General features: G+C 40.6%; 1 protein-coding gene across 6 annotated transcripts in view; it reads right to left on the minus strand.

Annotated features, from left to right (window-relative positions):
- Positions 1-430: 430 nt before the first annotated feature.
- LOC102306461 (A-kinase anchor protein 13) overlaps positions 431-24,388 on the minus strand; it is a 125,045-nt gene continuing 101,087 nt past the window's right edge. For 3 of the 6 annotated variants that reach the window (XM_042218107.1, XM_042218091.1, XM_042218095.1), the window contains 13 exons: positions 21,723-21,971; positions 21,541-21,617; positions 18,715-18,896; positions 17,776-17,858; positions 17,473-17,661; positions 13,864-14,016; positions 11,133-11,206; positions 10,189-10,233; positions 8,329-8,379; positions 7,866-8,138; positions 6,716-6,898; positions 5,978-6,275; positions 431-3,320 (listed from right to left, as the gene is read on the minus strand). In XM_042218107.1, the coding sequence (XP_042074041.1) occupies positions 3,268-3,320; positions 5,978-6,275; positions 6,716-6,898; positions 7,866-8,138; positions 8,329-8,379; positions 10,189-10,233; positions 11,133-11,206; positions 13,864-14,016; positions 17,473-17,661; positions 17,776-17,858; positions 18,715-18,896; positions 21,541-21,617; positions 21,723-21,971 (1,910 nt within the window). In that variant the 3' untranslated portion in view covers positions 431-3,267. Of the gene's footprint in view, positions 3,321-5,977; positions 6,276-6,715; positions 6,899-7,865; positions 8,139-8,328; positions 8,380-10,188; positions 10,234-10,290; positions 13,768-13,863; positions 14,017-17,472; positions 17,662-17,775; positions 17,859-18,714; positions 18,897-21,540; positions 21,618-21,722; positions 21,972-24,388 lie in introns of those variants that run through there. The other 3 variants (XM_042218104.1, XM_042218099.1, XM_042218109.1) reach the window with 3 other exon arrangements.

Here is a 24,388-nt window from a genome sequence, read left to right on the forward strand (position 1 = left end):
AGTCTCTGGGTCTCCTGGTTTCAAAAACACTTGTAATAGTAAAACAGAAAACCAGACCTCCTCACTCTTGTGACCTCTGTAACCAAGTTTCTGATGATTTTGTCCTCAATCAGTAGTTTCAGGTCATAGTGAATAAAAGATGAGATCATCTGTAAACGATGTCCATCGCTAGAGTGAGAAAGGAGTCGTTATTCAGGGTGTACTCTGAATACCACCCTTTTAAACAGTAACTGTAAAATTACAGTTACTCATATTTTGTATTTTAAATACGTAATGCGGTACATGTATTCAGTTACTCCCCAACACTGGCTGTACATTACATTCCTATTGGTTGATTAGCAGACATCCTATTTTGTCACAATTCTTTCATGTTGGTTACAGTGTATACAAACTGAAGCTTGACCAAGACAGAACAAAAAAAGAATAGCTGTAAAAAAAAATAACCCACAAACACTCAGGATGTCAATTGTGGTATTTTTTTATTATGAGAGAAATACACCTTTACATTGTTTATCACCTTGTTGGTGAGAATAAAACATAAATAAAACATTCTTACAAAATGCTTCAATAAATCACAAGTCAATTATTTTTTACAAGTAATTTGTATTATACATAAATCATATTTACACATTTGCCCTTTTTTTTCTTCTTTTTCTTTTTTTTTTTACATTGCTGAGAACGAAACAACTGTGTACCAGTTGAATAGTACAAACATTTCCTTCCTTTCAAAGCAGAGGTATAAAAGCTCTCCTCTCTCCTGAGAAGACGCTGGGTTCTACTCTAGTGCATTTTATCATTAAGATTTAAGGCTACGCAGGGTTCACCTAATGGACACACTCGTCTCTCGGACAGGCTTATCATCATCACTGGTGAGGGAGTTCATTTTCCCGACTTGTGTCTGCTGATTGTCCCTTACAGAGGTCTGTGGTTCTGCCCAGTCGCTTCCTCCAACCTTTTTATTCCCCCCACATTAAAGCTGCTGCTGACTGGTTACACTGAATAACCAATTACAATCTCTGACAACTTATTTGTTTCTGCAGTCAATTACAAATGCCGTGGGGAAAAATGTCGCAGAGTGTGAGAGCCCACGCTCATCACATTATCTCTGACCTGCTGAGAAAAAAATACATCAATTTCTCACAGCAGGAGTCACAGGGGAAAAAAAACAAAACAAAAAACTAAACAGTTTCATACTTTCTGGTTGTTGCTGTTGTGTGAGGGAGGGAAATTATTTAGTTATAGGTGCAGTGCTCCCTAGTGGTCAAAACACACCTTCAAGCAACACCAAAAGTCTACCCCTCTCCGTTTCTTTGACAGGATTACACCAAAGCCATAAACAAAAGACATGAAGCAACTAATTGGCAGGCCGCATAAGCCTCTTACAAGACACACTATAATAAACCAGCCTGGACGTGAAGTCAAATCCTCAACACAAGACAGCGAGTTAACAAACAAGCACTTAAACGTGAGAAAAAGAGGCAGCAAGGAAGCAGTTCGGCAATGCTGCTCTGCCTTTCATGGGAAGAGGATCCTTTTTAAACGTCTCTTTGTCCTTCCTACCTGTCCCGCAGGTAGTCCTGCCCACAGCGTGAGCTTCGCAGGTCTTAAATATTAAGACGGGTCATCTTTGAAAAACTCCATAAAAGCTCACAGCCCCTTATTTAATCTACTTAAACACTTTAACCGTCTTTGGATCATTTTGCCCTTGATTAAAAAAAAAGAAATCATATTTCCTCGTATCTCACACTGATTAAAAATAAACGTGTTAACATTTTTAGGAGAAAGTGCTCAAAAACACTGATGAGTGTTGACTAATCCTGAAATGATCAGAGACTCACGAGCTACCTGCTGAGTCGGTTTAGTCACGAAACAACAACAGAACATATTTGTAGCTAATGTCCACTCTCATTCCCTCTAAGCGGTTGCTTTGTCCGTAAATTAATGGCCTCCGTTCCTACGACCAGCAGCTGTGTGCATCTGCAGAATCTATTATGGGAACTGAAAGGAGGCGAAAGAGAGAGTTGATCTCTTTAACACACAGAAACCATTAGTATGCTACCTGAAGAGTTACATGCAATTAAAAAAACGAAGGAAAGCCCTGCTTGTCGGCGCTCAGATGAAAGATGAGGGCTGCATAAAAGCCCATTGACAGGCAGATGAAACGACAATCGAGCCAATATCCATCCAAGACTCTAAAACACACTAAAGGATATGAATTGAGCCATTAGACAGAGAGAGATAACTCTCAATCCTTTCATTACTGAGCGTCTAAGAAAATACACATCTGAAGAGCTTCACTCCAAATTGGAGATAGCCATAATTCAAATAAATTAAAACCTCATTAAGGAACATGATTGATGGCATGAAGTCATCATTAAGGATTACACAAGTTAGCCAATTCCCTTTTGCTTGCAAACTGGGGACAGACTCGGCGGATCTAATCGCATCTGCTTTTTGAACACTCGACGCGAACGCCAGGCTATGATTCACTGCGACTGAAGCACTGAAACGGCTTTGGACTCTCTCTGATTAAGAAATGTTGCTAGGACCCGTAAGTTCCCCCCCCGTGGGTTCAGTCATCAATTAGCTGTCAATGAATATGATTAGGTGTGAGGAGTTTCCAGTGCCACAGGGAGCTCGCTGACATTCACAGTGGCATTTGGATTTGTCTGTGTCCTTGAACGTGTGGTTAAAGTCGCATGGAAAAGGCCCTGCTTCTGTAAATTAACATCACAGCCTGCTGGTGCGGGGCTCTAGGAAAAAAGGCAGCCGTAACACACGAGCCCCTGACAGACTTGGAAGAGCCTGAAAGGCAATTCGCTGTGAAACGCTTTCAGCGTGATACTGAGCTGTCACAGATGTCTGATTTTTCAAAATGAAGAAATTCGAACCATTTATTTGGAAAAGGAAAAGATGAATTTTGGACATAGAATAACGAAAAAGTGCACAGCCAGTCCATCCTTCCCACTTTAGCTACTGAACTGAATCCTAAACGCACACCACAGCAGAGCCTAATATATCCTAATTCCCAACAAACTAAAAGCTGTGGTATTTGATTTTAAAATGTATCTTCTTCCATGTAATGTTAAACAGCTCTATGTTATGACATGGAAAATTAACTAAAAGCCTTTTCAAGGTGATTCAAAAAGCCTGTGTGCGCAGGTGAATGTGTTACTACTTGGCAGCACATTCCACCGTCAGAGTGGTTTGATGGGTTCATGGTAATGATGAGGAGGAGGAGGAGGAGGAGGAGGAGAGCCACTTGTCTCAGCAGAAAAAAATCTCTCCATCCAGAGGCGGCTCTGGAAGGGGCTGGGAGTCTGTGAAGAGGAGAACAGGAGTCAGCATCACCCCGAAAACACAGGATTTTGATTTCTGATCAGTTGCCGGTGACGTTTCACCTTATACACATCAGGATTTTGCAACCCACAAATATTCTCTAAATGCCAAAACGAGAACTAAATGCTTCCAAAATGCAACTCATGGCTGAAATTTAGTAACAGCAACATATTTGCAGAAACTCCCAGCTTGTTTTTCTTCAAGGACAATAGGCTTGTCCTCCATTTTCCATTGCTGGAGGCCAAAAGAGAGACCACAGTCTACGAGAGAATCTGAGTTAAGGCTTTTGTAACATAGTGTCACCAAATTTTGCACAGAAATTGAAATATGAGCTCCAAATAATTCAGAGTTGCCCGTATCACTGCTGCAAGAACACTTGTCTGAATAGTGTCCACACTGCATGAACCAGGGAGGTCAGAGTTCCTGCAACACAGGGTGTGCCTGTGTGCCTCAGGGTGAGTACTGTCCAGCACCAGCAGCCTTTACATTTACAGTGATTAGCCCAGAAGCAGCAACTGGCAAATTTGTGTTGGAACTGAACACAGAGAAAAAGACCAAGAATAAAGTCCAGGCTTTATTAAGCCTTTATGCCTCTAAGCTGTTATGGAAGTAACACAAGTGAAAATGTTCAAAATTCTATAGCATTTCCTCTAATCTTTCTGAGCCATCCAGGAAATTATAGTGGGGAAAATGCAAGAGAAAATGGTGACGCTGAAATGGAATTACACCCAAAGAAGATCTGAAATGGTTTAGTGGACACCATTTTTGTCACTGATGTTTATTTGCTGCTAATTTAAACATAAACGATTCATTACTCAAGGGTGGTGGTTGTCATCAATGACACTGTAGCTTCTGTTTAAGCTCTTAGTAACACGTACTGAAAATGGTTACCGGTGGAGTTGTATAATGAAGCTTAACTGCATAGTCTAAATTCAACACTATAGTATCTCTTTTTGAACTCTGCTGCCATCAAGAGACCCACAACACACAGCAAACACACTGCTGCAGTCACAGCTGGGTAGGATATTAGCATTCCCCTTTGGGCACTTTAATGCAAACACAAAATAAACTCCTAAAGATATGTTGTTACCAACAGGGAGTCCCAACTGTGTGGCCTTATGCTGGCTCACTGCTCATTTCAGAACCATCAGTTCACATCTACATGTAGTTCATGTGTTTTATAACAAGTGTAGTTCTTCTGTGTCAGACATAAGCTCACTTCTAACAGTGTTCAAATGTAGGACAGTTGAATAATTTACTTTTGGGACTAATTTAATATTGTAACAAATTTAAGCTCCATGTGAGACCTCGTGACAGCCTGAGCAGATCTGAGCATGTGACCAAAATTACACGTCTGCTTCTCACTGAGCTCACGGTTTTTTCAAGTCTGCTTTAAAACAAGATTGGCTTCAGATCATTCTGATCAATTTCATTGTGACAGAACATATCAGGCCAACAGCTGACACAGAAAGTGGTTTAATATGGTGCAATATAGTGTTTACATGCAGGGATGCACAATGCATTTCTAATCACTGATCAGCTCTCTAAAGGTGGGTTTTCTTTTTAAGTGTTATTTATTCATTAAGCATTTTAAAAAATTCAAAAAGGAGCTGTTCAGATCAGAAGCAGACATTTCTACAAAGGGCAGAAGCATACGTCACCGCATATGTACATCAACACGGTGGACTTGTGCAGGAAAAATGCTCAAATTTTCTTTAATTGGATTAGGAAACGGAATATTCCTCCACTCTGAATCCAATGCAAATGTAAATAATTCTGGACCCGTTTCTTTCTGGCTGAGGTATTTATATGGAGCCTTTTTATTCTGTTTGTACTTCTAATGCAGTTAGACTAGAAACACCATCATGCATGTAAACTGGGCAGTAGGAAAACAGGCAACTCCCTCTTCATGTTCTTCCAATAGGGGAAAACAAAAGATAAAATCTAGTCTTCGTGTTTGTAATGTATATTCCAACGTTAGCCAGGTGCATATATCAACTCAAGCGGCTCTCTCCTAAAATATCTTCTTTTTAGTTTACATTTCATTCTGTTTCCTGAGGCAGTGTCATCAAACTGAGCTGTCGTGGTGGGATAGTAACACAAAGATTGAATTTTGCACAAAAAAAAAAAAAAAGGTAAAACTTTGAAACATTCTCCTTTCATACGTCTAACTCCGACTTGGCTTCAGATTAGATACTTAAGAGCATACATTTAAACAGAATAAACAGTTTGGATTTTGTCTCCAATCATTTCCGTGGTGGTTTCTCTGAAGTGCTGCAGTTTAGCAGAAACTAAAAGAATATCTGAAAAAATTCTAACTTTATAAGGTCAAAAAAAATAATTATTTTTTTCTACGTTAGTCATAAAGAACACTAATTTTTTTGGCTGGTCGTGACAGATGATGCACTGTGGCAGGAAACAAAAAACTACCTTGAAACTTTGTACTCAGCTGTAGACCTGACATATCCTTCCTTCTTCTTCCATTATCCATCCATCCACATGTCTACCAATAATGTTTCCTTTTCAATAATAACTAAACACAGTACATCCTTGACAAAAAGCACTCCACTCCAACCTGCTGACTCACTGTGAAACACTGAACTATTCGACTCGATCCAGCCAGTTTATCATCTTATACCTGCTGACTGTGCGCTCCCCCCTTTGGCCTTTTTCTTCTTCTTCTCCTTCTCCTTCCCATCTTTGCCCTTGTTCTTGGCTAGCTGCAGGAGGCTCTTTGAGATCTGGTTGTTGCCTTCGCTGCCCTTGAGGTTCGTGGAGGATGAGGTAAAGGGATTGAGGCCTTTCCCTTTGGGCTTGGACCGCTGGGGCTGCAGCCTCGGCAGAGAGGAGGAAGAGGAGGAGGAGAACTCCAGCGGGTCCAGCTCCAGAGACTGGGAGCTGCCAGCGAACTCATCAGACGTTGTAGAGGGAGTCCTCTGGAAAGGAAGGAACAAGAGGCGCTTAGGAAGATGAACAGCTGCGGTCTACATCTGTATGTGAATATGCATGAAAGGCTTTTTGCTAAATGATGAGCACGACTGTTTCTAGAAGAGCTCAGTTTTGGAAAATGATCATATTTAGATTTTTTGGAGAAACATAACAGTGCTGTTTGGTTTGTGTTGCAGCGACGCTCGCCAGTTAAAATGTGGCCAAGAGCTTTTTTAAATCCACTTTTAAGAGGACCCAAGTTCAAGCCTCTGCTGTAAGCATCCATAAACATCAACCAGGCTGGAGTGTCATTGAGCGCAAAAAATGAATCCCTCCAGGCTCACACCGTGTTCCTCTGCAGCTGAGGGGCGACAGAAGAGGCGATTTCCCTGCAGGGATCAGCAGATCGTGTTATCATTATTATGATTTTCAGAGTGTCCCTGCTCACCTCAGCTAGACGCAGGTCCTCCATCTTGTTGAGGTGCCGCTGCATAGCCTCCCTGTCCCTCTCCAGCTTCCTCTGGGCATCTCTCAGTCTCTCCAGGTCCTTCTGGTACTCCTCCTTCTTGTTCTGCAGCTCCTGCTTCTCCTCCTCCAGGTCCTTCTGCCGCTTCAGGATTTCCTCCTCCTGCAGCGGTTGATACAAGTGTAGATTGATTTATTGAACTGACAGACACGTGAAGCGTCACATCGTATGTTTTCAGCTCCTTTCCTTTAGTGGAAACCTGCAATAACTGAGCCTGAATGAATAAAAGCTAATGACTGCCTGATTTAATATTGTGATCACATTCAGTGTCTCAACCTCTCCTTAATGCACGTTTCCCCATCAAGAAAAAATAAGCTGGAAAAAAAAAAAACCTGAAGTCTAGACTTTACCAATGCTGACTGAATAATTTATTGTCTCCTCATATATTAAATCAACTTCATAACTCCACAGGTGCTGCTGCCTGCTGTGCATTATGAAGCTGATCACAACTGCATTTAACTTGTTGATTTTAGCCCACAATCAACTTATTATCGTTTAAGTATTCAAACTTTGGGGACACACTGCAGGGAATCACACGCGCTGGTGATAATGAGTGTGAAATTCATTTAAACAAACAATGACCCACTCGACAGATGCAAGGATATACTGCTCATATCATCCAAGGTGCAGTCACTACCAGAAATCAAACCACCAACCTACTACATGGTTTGCTTTACCTCCTGAGCCACAGCTGCCCTAATTCACAAACAGAGAGAATGTTTACTGCATGTTGTTCAGCCTTTAGTTAGTGCGACGTTTCAGCCAGCCGTGGAGGTGAATCTACTACCACGCCTTTGCAGCCTTGTCAGATGAAATTTGACCCTGCAACTTTTCTTTCAGCGTTTCAAGCTTGCCAGTGAAAGCTATATTTGAAGGCAGTGCACCATCTCTTTAAAGCACCACAGAAGACTTTAATGCCCTGCACAAGTACGCATTGTAATTTATCAGATAAAACACTGCATGAGGTGAAACACTGCAGCATGAAACCATCCTGGGGGGTTACTGTCAGAATTATAGCTGCCCTGAAACTATTAATAATAAACAGGGCTAGTGGAAGATGATGCATAGTTACCTGTGCGTGCACCTGTGCCTCCCTCTCAGCGAGCTGCTTTTCCCTGAGCTCCCACTCCTTCTCTCTTCTCCTCTTCTCCTCAGCATGAGCTGCCTGTTGTCTCTGCAGGGATGCCAACTCCTGCCGCTGCTTCTCCAGGCTGCGCTGCTTCTCCTGTTCGATCAGCGAGCTGGGCCGGGAGGACGGTCGTGATAACGATGTGCAAGAGGACGAGCGCTCACTCAGGGCCTGCCGCTGGTCCTCTATGAAACTGTCCTGCTGGACTACCACTGCCTGTGTTAGACAGAGCCACAGAGATTAGGTTAGACATACCCATCCTGTGGATTGTGGGGTATTCTGCACTGGCTCTGTGTGGATGGAGGTCTTTTTTCTGTTCTTTTCATTGGAAAGCTTCACAGACTTGCATCATGTCAGTTCTGATCTGGAGCGCTGGATGTATTGTCATGCTTAGAAACCATCATACCTGCAGAGTGCTTAGCAGAAGATGCAGGTTGGAGACACTGTGGAGGACCTGCTGTTGAAAAAGAGAGAGCAGTGAGTATAACCTCAAACCTCCGGCTGTGTTCTTGTTATCCAGGAGAAAAATCCACTTCGGCTGCAAGGACAAAGCTCTTTGATGTTGCCTTCCTTACTGCTCCACTTGACATGTTAAAACTCACCATTATCGGTAGCGGTGTTTTATACAATATCAATTTATAACAATATGCTGATTTAACTTTACAGAGATCTGACCTTTCCTGCGTTCACACAGAATATTTTAATATAATAATAAAAAACTGATTTTACTAAACTTAAAGTTGTTTATAGCTCCACAAACCAAGTATTGCTTTAAAAATCACACTTTGCAGCCACGATAATAAAACCACTGACAGATGAAGTTACAAATGTTGATCTTCTTTGAATCGTTAAGTCTTGCATTATTGTAAATGCTGCTTTAATTCACTGACCTACACATCATGACTGACTAAGCACACTCATATTATCAAAAGCACACAAACTACCAGGAAAATGTTCCCTGCTTCACTGCAAAAAAATGTTCAGGAATAGCTCAACGAATATGACAAGGAGCCAAAGGCATCAATACACCAGAATAGGACCCATATCTGCAGACAGAGGCATGTACAAAGGGAGGCCATGGAAAGCCTCCTTAACTCGTTTCCCCCTTGGACTTATTCTAACCCTTGTTTTTCTTTGCTAAAGACTGGCTATTCTGACTAAGGAGTAATTTTACTTTTTTAAATAAAATACTTTTAGGAAGAAAAATTAAAGAAATAAAATAATTAGAACTACTTTGGGCATATTTTTATGGTTAATGTTTTATTATACTTAAATAAGTTTATGACTTATTCAAATAAAAGGTTCTAAATACCCATTTTGCCATTTTGCAAAACAGCTCAGGGCTGGATATCAGCTTAAAAATTATTCACAGTGATTTTTGCACAGATTTCCAACGATGTATCTCTTCCAGATCAAATGTTCTGATTTCCTGTTGTTCCTACAGTTGAAAATGCTCCCAAAGCTGCAAAAGTCATGTAGCCTAAGCTCTGCACCATTTATGGTTTTATATCGCGTGCAGCGTTAGCAACATGAAACGCAAACAACTTCACCGACCCACTAACATGGTTTTAGACTTTTAGTCTTGTATTAACTGCTTATTGCTCTTTGATGCTGCAAAAATATCATATTTATTAGTTAAGCCTTATTTCTTCCTGTTATTTTACAGCGCTACGCTGCACGAGCTGCTTCTGATTATTGTGCATTTTAATAACAATTTTCACTTAAAACTCTTCCTACTTTTATTAAATGACAGCTTACTTTGCTTGGCACATGCTCACTTTCACTTTGAGCTATTTTGTTATTTATTACTTAGCGGAGCTTTTTACAAAAACAGCAGTAAATCCCTAAATGTGGGCAGCAGGGTCGTTTAGATTAAGTAAAAACAATTTCAAATTTGAATTTCTAAAAAAAATTTATATGTTGTTATTGATGGAGTATAAAAGTGTTTGATAGGTGGCAAAAGGAAAGCTGTTAGCGAAAAATCAACCTCAACAAGTGAATAATAATAATTAAACGAGTCGATCAAAACCAAAAGGAGGAAACAGTCCATCACAGTTCTGAGTCATGATCAGTGCTGTGGTTAAAGGTTTGTGGAAGACTTTCAGATTTCAAACTGGGCCGACGCATTCTGGCTGAACTTGAGCTTTACTGCTGTTTGAGACAAGACGCTGATTAATGCCGGTAACAATGCCGTTGACACAGGGTTTTGGCAGTTTCTATGTAAACAGCGACTTGAACTGAATTAGACACAGGAAGTCAGTGTTACCTCACTGTTCCTCTTCAGCAGCTGCAGCAGGTTGGCGTTTCCTCCCTGCACACAAACATTAAGACACACTGAGTAAGCTAAAACACAATAATATACTCGCATGCAAACATCTGCTCTTGTGTACAGTATGCGTATGTGGGCCTGTATACTGTATATATCACTGAGCGAATGTGATTAAAGTTGCACATGTGGGTGTGCTGTGAAGTCTAATTGTATCTGGCTATGATTATGTATGACGGATTTAGTGTCGTGCCGCTTTATTTTAAATGGGGACGAGACGAACGGTTCTAAAAAGGTATTTTCAGTTTACAAAAGAACGGCACAGACCAACGTGAATACAATAGAAGATGGAAGGCTGGAATTAACTCTGCATTGTATTTTTTAATGATGACTCGGACTTCTGAACACCGTCCTTTTACTGCTGAACTCTCTTTGAACTTTGGCACCATGCCTGGGGTGAAATGTTAAGAAAAATTAAATGCTTCTCTTCTGTTTTCAGAGAGCAGCATTTACAAGGAATGGCCTGGTGAATAGCTGGCTCCTTTTTCTTTATTAAACAGCACATTACGTTTACTGTAGCCTGTCTCTGCTAAAAGATTCAAGACACAATAATGTGCAGTCCAGCTGCTGGTATATGCAGTATAAATGACTACAAAGGCTGGCATCCAGTGCAGAGCTACAATAGCAGCACCTAAAGGCACTCCATTCATTTCCATCATCTATTGAATCCTACACAACTGATGGTCGCCATTAGCAACGGGACCTGGGAGGAAGAGTCAAGAGGCTAATTCATTGGAGGGAGAGAAGCAGTTAAATTCATCTTAATGGTATTGTTAGTGTTGGAGGACAAATGCACCCCCACACATGCCCTCAGGTTCTCTGTGACGTGTAGTGGCACATTGGCTTCAGAGTCAAGGAGAATAACTGGCTGCTGGGATGCAGACCTTCTTTAAAACGCTGTCGGACTCAGTCCTGCGCAGGTCTCCCGCCATATCCTCACTCTCATCTCTGTCTCCACCTGATATAAAGAGAAACCACAGGAAAAAAAGATGTGATCAAGAAGAGTGCTGCAAGACAAAAGGAGAACTCTAAGAGCTAGAATATGAAAAAAGACAAATGTGACTGGAATTCAACCAAAACAACAGGCTATGTCCTCAAAAAAAACAAAAAACAAACAAACCCAACAACAGTAAGCTGCTCTGCTCAGTCAAAGTCAAATGCTGGGGGAAAAACCAAACCAAAAACAGCTAGGGTGAACAGGAAAGGAAAGCACTGCAGATCACAAGTTCACCACAAAGAAAGAAAACACACAGAAAAAGATCCGAAACACTGCAGTGGTCAGATGTCATGTCAATGAACAGTTTATTTTCTTTGAAGTATCAGTGAGAGCACAGAGAGCACATATGAAGCATTCCAGGTAATCCACATATTTTTGACATTGCCTCCTGGTGACAGCAGCTACAGACTACCAGCACCAAATCATGCCAGGACCTTAAGCCTCTCCACAGCTGTGGCACATCTGCAGGCTGCTTTGCAACCCCCACCACCACCCCAGATCCTCTTTTAATGCTAAAACTTCATCGGTGACAATGTCTGTCATTAATGGCTGTTCTGTTATGGCAGCTCATGTTGCCTTTCCTTCCACATATGTGCACACGGAAGAGCGGGAACGTCCCAGAACAGAGCCAAACCGCCAAATCTAAACTACTGCAGATGGAAATAACAACCTCTTGATTACAATGGCCCAGCCTGAAGTATGGTTACTTATCAGAATGTGGGTGATTAAATGCAAACTCTTTCTTCTTGGTGAAAAGTTTTGGTGGCGAATATGAGCACAAATATGTAACTGAAAAGCAAAATTCGTGTTTTATGAAGCAGGATGGAGACTTAGTGAGTAACTACAGGTTGGAAAAATCAACCTCTTCAGATCCATTTTTACCAATTTTGTAGTTTTGCTGGGTTGTTTTTCCCACATTTGTCATTTAACACCACCAGGGCTGCAGCTGAAAAACAATGGCATCTAAATGACACATGGATTTCATTAAATAAATACACTGCAATTATAGTCAAATCTCCACATCTTAATGACAGAGCTGTGATGCTGAAAGTCTATTAACTTATGCAGTCTGCATTTTGACCAATTTTCCTTCCGGCTTCTAATCAGGCCCCAGAAGAGGAACAAAATTAGCTAAATGAACACCACAGCTTTAGCTTTTATCAAAGGAAAAAAGCAGTGTGTAGATTTGTAACTTAAACAGAGTTGGTAGACGTGGTGTACAAATTAAGAATTTGTTTGATGTTCATACTGAAATAATGTGAGGTGATATAATGACTAATATTAATATCAACCAAGTCCTCAAGCTGATCAACCCCTCCCTGCAAGGAAACACTTTTTCTCTGCACCCTGTCGTTTCCGACAAGGTTAATAAAAGTCCTTCGTTTACCATTAGAGAGAGATCCTGTGCAATTTTGTGTGATAGTGAAATTCTATGATTTTAAAAAACAGAAATGACACTTAAAATTGGGGGACTCGTAGATATAATTCATGCTTTTGACACAGAGTCGACTTCCTTGGCGGCCATCATTTCTTTGGATGTATGGAAAATGAGAAATTCTCACTACATTTCAGTGAAAAGCAAAGTCTGACAGATCAGTGCAGCAGAGCAGGCCATTCAGATATGCAACCTCTCAAACAGTCTGCAGGAGAGCTTTTGTAAACCCCCCCCCCCTCCCCCACCACCAAAAAAAATCCAAAGTATTACAGGTTTTATATTGTCAACAAGTGACTCCTGTGAAGGTTACAGCCGGGTTTGCTATGTCAATAAAATACGTGGCTCTCACATGCAGAAACTCGGGAAGGAATCAAAAGATTTTCTGCTGACCTACATTCATGTTGTGTTTATGTTGAATCTGACATCTCATCTGATTTATTATTTATTATGAATTATGTTCTGCCTTTTTCTTTTACATTCTTTTAGTTTCACTGCTATTCTTTTATTTACATTTTCTTCCTTCTCCACCTACAGAGACTTGTGTAAAGTCTATATTTACTTTAAAATATAATTAACAGTCAACACATTTATCTATCTGTTATATTCCCTTACATTAGTCTCTATATTTCATTATGTTTGCTTATTTAAATAAATCAAGGCTGCAATAGTGTTTAAGAGACATCCCCCTTAGACAAAAATATCATTGTTTAGCTGTAGTTTTCCAGGTATGCTGGCGATGTAGAGATCTGGACCTCTTAGAGCTCTTGTGGTTCAATGGATTCGACACTATCAGCTTGCAAGCCACCAGTTCAGAGATATCGCCCCAGGCCACCTTTCCCTCAGGAAGCTCCAGCTCTGCTGTCCAAGCCTCCGTCTGAAATGTTTTATCTAACTGCTCTGAACAGGGGAATTGTGGGGAGAGGTGGGTATGACCACCAAAACCCCGTTTCAAGATGAAAAATGAAATATTCCACTTTTAAAAACTGTGCTTTGGCTTTCAGCAGTGTTGTTACACATTTGCAGTCCAGTCACCAAGTCGGTGCAGTTATCTTGACAAGCAGGTGGGGGTTCAGCATGTTTCCCTGCACTGGATTGCACAATGTTTAAAAAAAAAGAAGAAGAAGAAGAAAATAAAACGTAAAGGAAAAAAGACACCAACAAATGTTCAGAGCAGCACACTTACTCTTACTGCTGTGCATCTGGTGACTGTCGAAGCCTCCGAAGGTCTCAGCCCTGCGGGGCAAACACACCGGCCCCGCACCACCTCCTCCTCCCTCCTGGACGCTGGCCATGGCCCCGCCCAGGCTGCCATTCACCAGTGTCTGTAACGTCTCCACTGTCACGGACACACACAGAAGGAAACATCAGCGTGCAGGTCAGTAAGTGAATTATCCAGCTAACTGTGTTACAGTTCAGCTCTGCAGCCATATATCCTGGCAGGCTGCTACCGGCTCCTGTTGCTAAGCAACTATTGACAACCTATTAGCGCCACAGAGCCTCTTCACTAAAAGTTTAAACATCTTCGCAATTTGAAATGTATAGAAACTCTGAAAAGATGTGTGCATTGCTATCAGCATACAGTGTACTGATGCAACACTGTGACCTTTCCTGTCTGGCAGATTCTCAGTAAAACACAATAACCTGAGGAGGAGAAATCACATTACTGCTGCCAATTCACATATCAAATAAGGACAATTACTGCTCCAGGCTTTACAAGGACGAGGTGAAAAAGACATTGTGCTGTAGAGTAGGTAAACTTTTACTGCTAGTTTGAAAAGTTATAATCATTACAGGAGTTTTCCTTCATTCATCCAACCGCCATTAGAGCTGCAGCCTGTTTTTCTTTGAACTGTCACAAACTTACCAAACCTGTAAACTTTAAAACAAATCCTTTGTATTTTTAACCAGCTCCAGATTTTTGTGGAACACTCTTTGCCTGCAGCGGGACTAAATAATAATAAGGAGCTGTTTCCTTACGCAAGTCACACTCTGACCACCGAAGCTACTCGGCTCCTTCACAGACAAGAACACACACCAACAACAGGTTCAGCTTTTCTCTTCATTTTGTCATATTCAAGTCATATTCAACTACATTTTAAGAACGGTAAGGATTTCCCAGCATACATAATCAAAATTAATGTTTCACTTCATTATTACTCAAAGCTTGATGTCACTGTGCTACAAGAGGACATCAATGGGCCGTAAAAAGTCCAAAATTGTCTTAAATCCACATTTACTGGTAAAAATCCTTAAAACAGATCAAACTCTCTTAAATTATTTTGGCTTCCAATTCTTAGAACAAAATGACATTATTCATGTAACCTCTCTACAGTTCAGACAATGCAGTTGCACTGCTGTTAAGGCCATGGTGGCTTAATTTAGGCCCCACAGCCTGCTGAGTTTGCAGTTCACTGTTAGGAATGCTGAAGATGATGAAGGAGAGGGCCTTCCAACCAGCACTCTCATTAGTCTACGGAAATGGAAAGATAGGAAGCGGATAATCCTAGAAATTTTATTTGTGTTGCGGTCTTACCTGATTTCAACTAATAGATATCAGACATCAGATGGATATGTCCATGAGAATTTTGGTCATTAATTATATCTAAAATGTTATTTAAAAGTTCTTTAAATAAACACTGTGATTGATTATTGGTTATGCAATCATTTGCTTCCATTTTTGACTGTAGGAAGGAGCTAAAACTCTCCTGGCTGCTTGATCTTTTTTGCATTTACAGCTTTCACGCTAATGCTTATTAGAATAACAAACTCCAACCCACTGATCTCTCAAAGGGTACACATGGAAAAAAAACGTTATTAAACTTTCTCCAATTTATTCTTTTCAATTATTTAAAAAGCAAACTGTCTAATATTCAAACGGCAATTCCCCATTAAAGTAATGCAAATACAGTTTCAAGCACTTAATCCAAAATCCAAGCACTTTTCAAACCTTGAAAACATCATCTTAAAATTCACGAGTTTGCAGCACCTGCAAAATCCCTGCATGTTGTTGTTAGACTGTATCATGTAAAATCCAAAGTAAACCCATACACTTGAAATAAAGCAGTGCAAATGATAAGTAAAGTGAAAGCTATACATACATATATTTCAATACCTTTAACACAGGATACAGTAATTGCTCTGAGCTCACCTCTCCGCTTTCTTCTAACACATTTGATGAACAACACTGCCAAAGCACCAACAAGCGCTGGAGTAAAATCTCAAAACGCATCCCGACTCCTTTAATGTTTGCTATACACTTGAATCTCTCTCTCGGGCTATGAAGGGATCCAACTACTGAGCTCATTACATACTCAATTACATCATTTCCTTAGGGATTAATAACACGGTAGGCTCTCATCAGAAGAATTAAAATGAATAAACAAGTTTTCTTTACATACAAATTGTTTATAAACTCCTTACATACAAAAAGTACTGAAATTCACATTTTTTTACAGTGAATTTTTCCATGTGGTTGCCAAAGTGTATCCTTTTCACCTGCAGCCTCAAAAATGTGTGGTAGAAAAAATTTATCAGAACTTTTTTATGAAAAGTGAGGGCAGAACTGTCCATATGTAATAATCGATGAAAAACAATAAGGTGCTTTTTTAGCAGATGGCTTTATGCCTCATGTCATGACACAAGTTTTGGTTAATAATTGAAATTAGCTATACATATGAATGAGTCAGTGCTTTCTCTTCAATGAGATGTTATAATACCCTGTTTTATTCTCAAGGTGTCATTTACAAATGCGGTGTTAGGACCGCTTTGGTGTTAAGAACTCAAACCTCACTAAAAGGAGAATAGACCAAAAACTAAAAGGGAATAAATGGTCCGCCTGCCTCCCTATCCTCACCTATAGTCATGGTCTTTGGATAGTGACCGAAAGACTGTGGATACAAACAGCGATAATGAGCTTTCTTCGAAGGCAGAGTGGCTTGTCCCTTAGAGACAGGTTGATGAGATCAGTCGTTTGCAAGGGGCTCAGAGAAAAGCTGCTACATTTCCACATCGAAAGGAGCCAGTTGAGGTGATTTGGGGATCTGACAAGCACGTCTGCCCGATGTCTAGTACAGATGCCCACCACAGTGGATGCTAATAGCTCAGTCACACCAGAGTTAAAAATAGGAAGAAACCCTCCTTCCAACTAGGAAAAAAAAAATCAGTGGTTGCCCATTGATTCAATTGAATGTTTTTGCTGTCAGAGATTCATTGCAAGTAGTTGCAGTGTACAACATCCTCAGTCACCATGCGATCAGTTTTGATCACAGGTTGCCTGGTGGGAAGCAACTTGTCTCCACACAATTACAATTTGACTCAGACCGACTGCAACCACTGTGACAGGTTTGAAGGTTTGCAAGTAATTGCAATCTGATTTATATCTGATGTTTATTTTCTAACTTGTGGTATCATTTAAAGTAAAACAGACAGTGAAGGGCTGGGCATGGTTAGGCCATAGGTATCCTGATTGAGGAGCCGAAAACGCTTCGTTTAAGGCTTTAAAAACACAACTTCAGGATATCGCACTTACCCACTCAATCTTTTACATACTTTTCTTATAATCTTTTAAGTTTGCCTAGATGATAAAATTTAAAAACGTAAACAGGATAACATGTGTAAGATGTACTTTATGTTCATAAAGCAGCAATGACACATGCCACATACTAACAATGTGTAACAATGTTAGTATACAAGCCTCTCACTGTGTTTTTTTTCGTTCATTCAAATTTATTTCTCAGTATATTCAATGAATGACGCATCCACAGCACACATCTTAGAAACCCGTCTTTCTTACCTTCCTGCAGGGCATCTTTCATGATGGACGCCCCCCCAGGCGGCTCCAGGCTGCAGGGTGACCTGAAGAAAGGTTGGACCTGCCGACAGGCCTCCTCGCCTGGGCTCACGCCCTCCCACATCCCTCTGAAAAGCCGCACCTTCTCCTCCAGCAGAGACATGATTTCTGTATCCTTTTGCCTCAACAGTTCTGACCAGCAGAGACAGACAGACAGGAAGACACAAAGACAAACAGTGAGAAATCTCAGGCAAATGTGTGTGTGTGCTTGCTATCATACAAACAAATTTAATAGATTTCTCTCACCTCTCATTTCCTTTGCTTTAGTCTCTAGCTGTCTCTTGTCATCTTCTGTCTCACTGGGAATCCCTTCATCCTCATCCTTGTCCCTGTCCAATAAAGAAAATAAAGATGATGTACAACATCCCATAAATTAGACAGGATTAAAGACCAACAAACAACCAGAAATCTACATCACTTACAGTGTACACGTGTTTAATCAATTAACTGGAGTTAAATTATTCACTAAAGTTTTGGTAATTAAAAACTTAAAAACAGTATTCCGAAACATTTTCATTAATTTGCAACATTTTACAGATTTCTCGTCTTAAAAAGACGAGTCATGAAAATAACCATTAGCTTCCGTCCCACAGGACAACAGACAAGTGTCCCAAAAGTTTGAAGCACATGAACACATGGTGTTTTTAGTTCAAGAGAAAAAAAAAAAACACAGAAGCCATAGCCCTTAAAAAAAAAAATTAATTTCTGCCAATAGCATGATCTCCATTTGTGTTTTGGCAGAAGTCAGACTGCGAAGGAGACAGAGTGCCTAATCTCTCTCCTTCCCACTGGCTGCATTCAAATAATCCTCTGCTTATAGCGAGCTGTCCTTGAAGCCAAACCAGCATTAGACTGTCCCTGAGTACATCCTATCCCCAGGTAGAGTAGTGCTAATCCTCCTGACAGCACAGTGCTCTGTCCACAGAACTGGGCTTGGTCTAACTCGTGGTTTACATCACAGATGGACGGGTGATGAACTCTGAGAGACAGAGCCCTTAATGTAAAGCACAGTGGAGTTTCTTCTGCGGAAGAGGTTGCAGGTTATGGTAAACCAGAAAAGATCGGGGTCTAAGCTTGCTCTTACATGTAGATTACAAGATGCAAAAATAATTGTGTGTCAAGTACATTAATATATTTAGTCTTCATATGTTTTAAAATAAAAACACTGACATGAATTCTACTCACATAGACTGCATGGCTTCCTGGATGAGCTGCATCCAGGTGTTGCGTTCGTCTTTCGAGTTGGCCAGGACCTCCATCATCTCCGGCTTCTCTATGCCTGCCGTGATGAGGAAGAGGCCGCGCTCTTCGTTAGCGACCTCCCTGACAATCAGCTTCTGGAGGGAGATCACGGTGGAGCGCTGATCCTGCAGGGAGAGAGGCAACATGGGAGGAGAATGAAAAAAGAGAAGGAAAAAAAAGAGAGAGGAGAGATGATAAGGGGAGGGCCAGGAGGGAGGAAAGGGGGTGGAGGGAAAACAAATGGTGAGGATCAGGGAAGAGGATGGAAAAGGCAGGAAGAAGGGTGGGCTAAAGCAGAGGAGGAAAAAGGATAATTACAGGAGAAAAGCGTAAGAGAAACAAAGACAAAGGGATGGATAGGGATCACAGACACAAAGGGGAGAATGAAAAAATATGGAATAAAGAGAAAAGAAGAAGCCAAATTGACATTCTGGCTAATTTTATGATTATCATGGCTGTCGGCTGATTCACAGCCTCTGCTAACCTTGCATTCTTAAGAGTGCCAACACTGTAAAGCACATTTTAGTACACCACAAACCACTCCATCATTTCTTTTCAAACTAGTAAAACTCCAAAGCTGTAACCACATCCCTACATTTTTTCTCCAACCACTTGTCTGAGGTTTAAAGAATAGGTTGAGTTTTTTTCCTGTGTGTTTGTCTTCCTGGTGTGACTACATTGTAAACAATAGGAAGAAAATCCACAGCACACGTTCTACAGTTTAAACCAAATCAAGTATTTTAGAGGGGAAAAAATGTTGTTGATGCAGCTCAACAAGTGGAACAGAAAGATTGAGTTTGCACTAAAAACACTCCACATTCAACATGAAGAGGGGGGAACTATGCATTCCTACATCAGTCACCTAAACATAAATGCAAATTGTCACCTTTAATTGGATACTTTCACCAAAAATACTGCAATAACTGCTAACTGCAGCCTTTATCAACAGCCGTCAGTCTGCAGGAACTTATGTGGGCTATTTCTCAGACACTTCTTTGTCAGTTAAACCGATAAAAGGTCTGGAGATTTAGATGTGGCATTTGCATTCAGAAATCCCACAACATGCAACCCAGAATAGCTCGCAATACTATCTTTAAGCTGCAAAAGCAAAACTAACGCATCACAGAGAGAAAGAGGGGGAACATTACAAGAGACCAGATCAAGAGCTTTGTTACGTGTGGATGGGAAAAAAAAGAACACACAGGGAAGACACACAGCTACATAAAAAGGCCTTGATGTCCACAGAAGAGAGCAGTAGTGGATGATCACAGGACCCTTTCCATAGCAAAGGAAAGCAACCAAGCAGAAGGACTCCAAAAACACAAAAACAAAAACCCAACTGAAGACAAGACAGAAACCAGGAAAAATATTTCAGAGGAAGTCTTTTCTGTGTGATGATCATTGGTTCCAAGCTTTAGGGAGTCACTGACTGAAAGTGTTTAACATGCTGCTAATTTGTCCAATTACATGTGAGTTTGAACTACAATGGCTACCATTCCTGTGCAGTTTATGTAACTTTTTTTCCCATCAACCCATGAGAAAAAAAGCACTTTAGCTTTGTTTATTTTTGGGCTTCCAGCTTCAAGCTGTGGTGATGATGCACACATCACACTAGATAGAATAGAGCATGGCCACCACATCTGTGCGCCAGCAAGCTAAGAGCACTGAATGCAACAAAATAGAAAGCTGAGGTGTATTTACTGAGTGTGTAACAATTTCCTAAGAGACAATTTCTGCTTTCAAAGTCGATCATTTCTGCTGTCATTTTGATGTTTGAATCGTCATTCCAGCAAAGATATGGAGCCACGGACAGAAGAGAGCATCTTTGAGGCCAGCCCCAGAGTAATGAAGTAAAAGCAGGTTTAAATTTTGGAGCCATTGTCACAGCGGAAGGTTGTGCTGTACAGTTAAAGCAAATATGACGAAAGATCTTTTGCTTTTCCTTCTTGTTTTATGCTTTTGTCAAACCTCTCAGCTTTGAGTTGTTCAGGCCTTTGACAGAGGCAAGGCAATACTCCCCTGTCTTAATCACTGTTACTAAGTAACAGTAGTTTGAATATATGTAACACAAAAATATGGAGCCAAATCTATAATATGCAGGTTTGGTAATAAAGCTCCAAATGTTTCAGCTGAAAACATTTAGATTCTCCTCGTCTTTTTGTTTATTTCCTATCATCCATTCTCTTTTAGCTCTACAGGTCTGTGTTCCTGTAAAGGTGGTGATGATCTACGACCTGCTACAGTAGCTGCATGTACTCTTGTTGATCCACAGAACTGATGCCTATACTCTCAAAAACAAACCCTCTCCACATGGCTGCCATCCATTTCAAACCACATGTTATTCCCCTTTCTAATGTCAACAGCTCCAACTCAAACATTGCAGGCTTTTTTTTCTTTTTTTCTTTTTTACTGATGGATGTGATTATTAAGCCACCAGCCTGCCTCTGTTTCCATTCCTGCGAGTGTGAGAGAGGGAGAGAGAGTGTGGCATGCCATGAAGTTGTGAGTCCTGTAAACATGGAAAAAACAACTCAAACCTATATGATTTATCACAGCTGGGTTAAGGAGCCCAGGGCCAGATAAGCTTTATTAGGTGCAGCTAACGTGCTAGCAAGAGGCAGGCATTATTTCACAATGGGATAGCTAAGAAGGGCAGCTCCTGCTAACAGCAACAACAGTGGGAGAGGAAAATATGACAGCATCATCTCTGGCAGCACTCATGAGTTCTTCATAACTGTAGGGCAAAGGAGAGGGAAAGAGATGACCTACCAGCATGGCAAAGACATATTTCTGGTCTTTCTCTTGGAGGAAGACGAAGACGTCTGATAGGAGCAGAGCATGAACCTCTGGAAGACGACCAGAAGAAAATCAGTTGTTGTTGGATTAGTTTAAATACATCGAAATGTTAGACCCTAAAAAGACTAACAAATTTCCCATCCCCAACTCCTCACCCTTTAATCTTCCCTGGGTGTTTTTCAGCTGTAGCGCTCCATCGTGGATCAGCCGCCTCCTAAGCAGATCCTCCCTGGCGAAAATTTGCCCGTTCTTCATCATCATAATCGACTTGTTGTCCATACGGCCGTGAAATTCCTTCAGGCGCCGTCTTTTCTCGTGTTCGTTCACCTTGCTATCAACCGCCGCTATCACCTCCTTCACGAGTCGAATAGCCTCCGTCAGGTCAAAGTAGTCTTCGTCGCTCTCTGTGTTAGACGTGTGACAAGATTTTAGAAAATTTATTCTACAAGAGATTACCATAGGAATGTGATTTTAAACCAGCTGAAGCAAAAATGGAGCACCGTTACATTTGGTAGTTTAATGACTCCAATCTAACACACTTAACCCTGAACGGCTCAGACAGGTGGCGTTTAAGTGCGGCAGACGATGAAGTGACATTTTACTTCTCATTTCAGTATTTTAACCGTGGCTGCATTTACACTCACTGGAAGAGAGTACTGAAAGCTTTTTTATGGTATTAGCTGGTCACAGTGAGTCACACATATTATTATAGAGACATCTAAGACATCTTATAATTGTGTGGATGCCCTCATAGGGCCATCACAGGAACAGAGTTCCTGTTTCTCTTTATTCTTTATTCCACTATTTTATTCTAGTTGCTTCCGTACACTTTTTGGCGCTTAACTACTCCCACAGTTTTTGTGCTATTTTCACCGTTCAAATCTTAAAAAATTCTGCTCTTTCTGCTAATGCGGGCTTTGACTTTTGGTGCTCATAACTTCTATACTTTTTGAGATATTGAATTTTTTTTTGCAATATTTTTTGCCAATTTCTGCATATTATCAGTGGCCTCACTGGTTTTCCTTGCCGGGTTGACCTGTGTTTTAGCTCAGTGAGATGAGCATCCGTTCTCAGACTGGGAGGCCCGGGTTCAAATCCCGCTTATGGCAACATTTCTTTCAGTTAACAGTTAAACTTTTTTAACTCTTTTCAACACAAATTTCAGCTTTTTCACCCCTTTTCAGCAGAATTTTCAGTTTTTTTTTCACCAAAAACCTCTTTTCAGCAGAAATTTGCTATTCACCTTTTTAGCAAATTACCTCTTATCACAAATCTCAGCTGTTTTCAGAAAAAACTCTTTTGAGCAGAAATTCTGCTGATTCATCTCTTTTCAGCTAAACTTTTTGCTTCTTTACCTCTTTTCAGCAGAAATTCTTCTGATTCACCTCTTTTCTGCAAAATTTTTAGCCTTTTCACCTCTTATCAGCACAATTCTAAGCAGCTTCTGCTCATTTCAGCAGAATTGTCAGTCTCTCCACCTCTTCTTTGTGAAAATGAGTTTGGCTGTGAGATGAGTAGCCGCCTTGAGACCAGAAGTGCCAGGTTCGAATCCTGCTCAGGGCAACGTTTTTTCAACTTTCAACCTTTTCAGCTTTTTTCAGCAGACATCTTCAGCGTCAAGGCATCCACACAGCATTTTCGCAGGATATGCAAATTTTTCTAGTTTGTTTTTAATTCTTGTACATGTCTAATGAAAAACCTTCATTTACAGTATGTATATAGCAAATTAAAATGATCATTAAGTTTCTTAGTAAGATGTTCGAGCAATACTTGGAGCCAGAATACCTTCAGTGTAGCTTTAACATCATTCCCTATTTTGCCGTTTGATGTTTTGATAATTTTGGAGAACGCTGCAGAACAATTTCGAGATCGTGCCTGAAAAGCACAAAATGTACAGATATTTGTGATTAAGAAACAATAGTGTTTTACTCGATGATTAAAATAAATATGTCGTTCTGTATGGATTTTGCATGTTCTCCCCATGTGGGTTTTTCCACATACTTGGCTTCCTTCCACAGTCCAAACACGTGGAGTTACGGTAACTGGTGAGTCTGAATTGGCCATAGGTGTGAGTGTGAATGCGAATGGTTGTCCGTCACCCCTGATGTGGAAGAAAATGGTTGGATGGAAGGACGAACAGACAGAATAACTTGTTTAGACCTAGAAAAACTTTTTAGCTATCTAGACTTTTTCATTCCCCTGTACTTATGCCTTCATGTGCACACCACAAATCACAAACCGTAGTAATTGATGACTTCGCAAAGCCAACCTGTGGGCTGAATTAGACCCTCTACTCTAAGGGGACTCAAGCCATAAGAGCACCCACTGTATTTGTATATTACATTTTCTCTTTTACAAAATGCTCCGATGCTCCTTACTCTATAAATCCAAATATTTAACTTCTTTTCTTTGCAGCAAATTGGACAAGAAGACTGATACCGCTTCCTTTGCATTATCTGCTAACTAGCTGCTGGCGATAGACTCATGCAGTGGACACACACCCAATACATATCAGTTTCAGCTTATGCTCAGCAGGAAAGAGAACGAGGATGGAATCATTTCTAATGAAATACATTTTTAATCAGCGTAGCTGCAAAAGCCATCTGGTTATCTAAATAAAGTGCGCACATAAAAGCCTTGATTAACTTGACAGCGGCTGAGTCACTGTCAAGTGACTCAAGCTTAACATTTATTTATAGAAAAGTACTGGGATTTTGTTATTTATAGAAAAGTACTGGGATTTTGTTTTTTAAAGTATAACAACAAAGGAGTAAAATATCAGGGTCTGCCATGAGTCAGGAAACATGGAGTCTCCGCTGGG

The sequence above is a fragment of the Haplochromis burtoni genome, unplaced genomic scaffold (assembly GCF_018398535.1).
Source record: "Haplochromis burtoni strain Fernald_Lab_line unplaced genomic scaffold, NCSU_Asbu1 Contig_2, whole genome shotgun sequence".
Lineage (NCBI taxonomy): Eukaryota > Metazoa > Chordata > Actinopteri > Cichliformes > Cichlidae > Haplochromis > Haplochromis burtoni.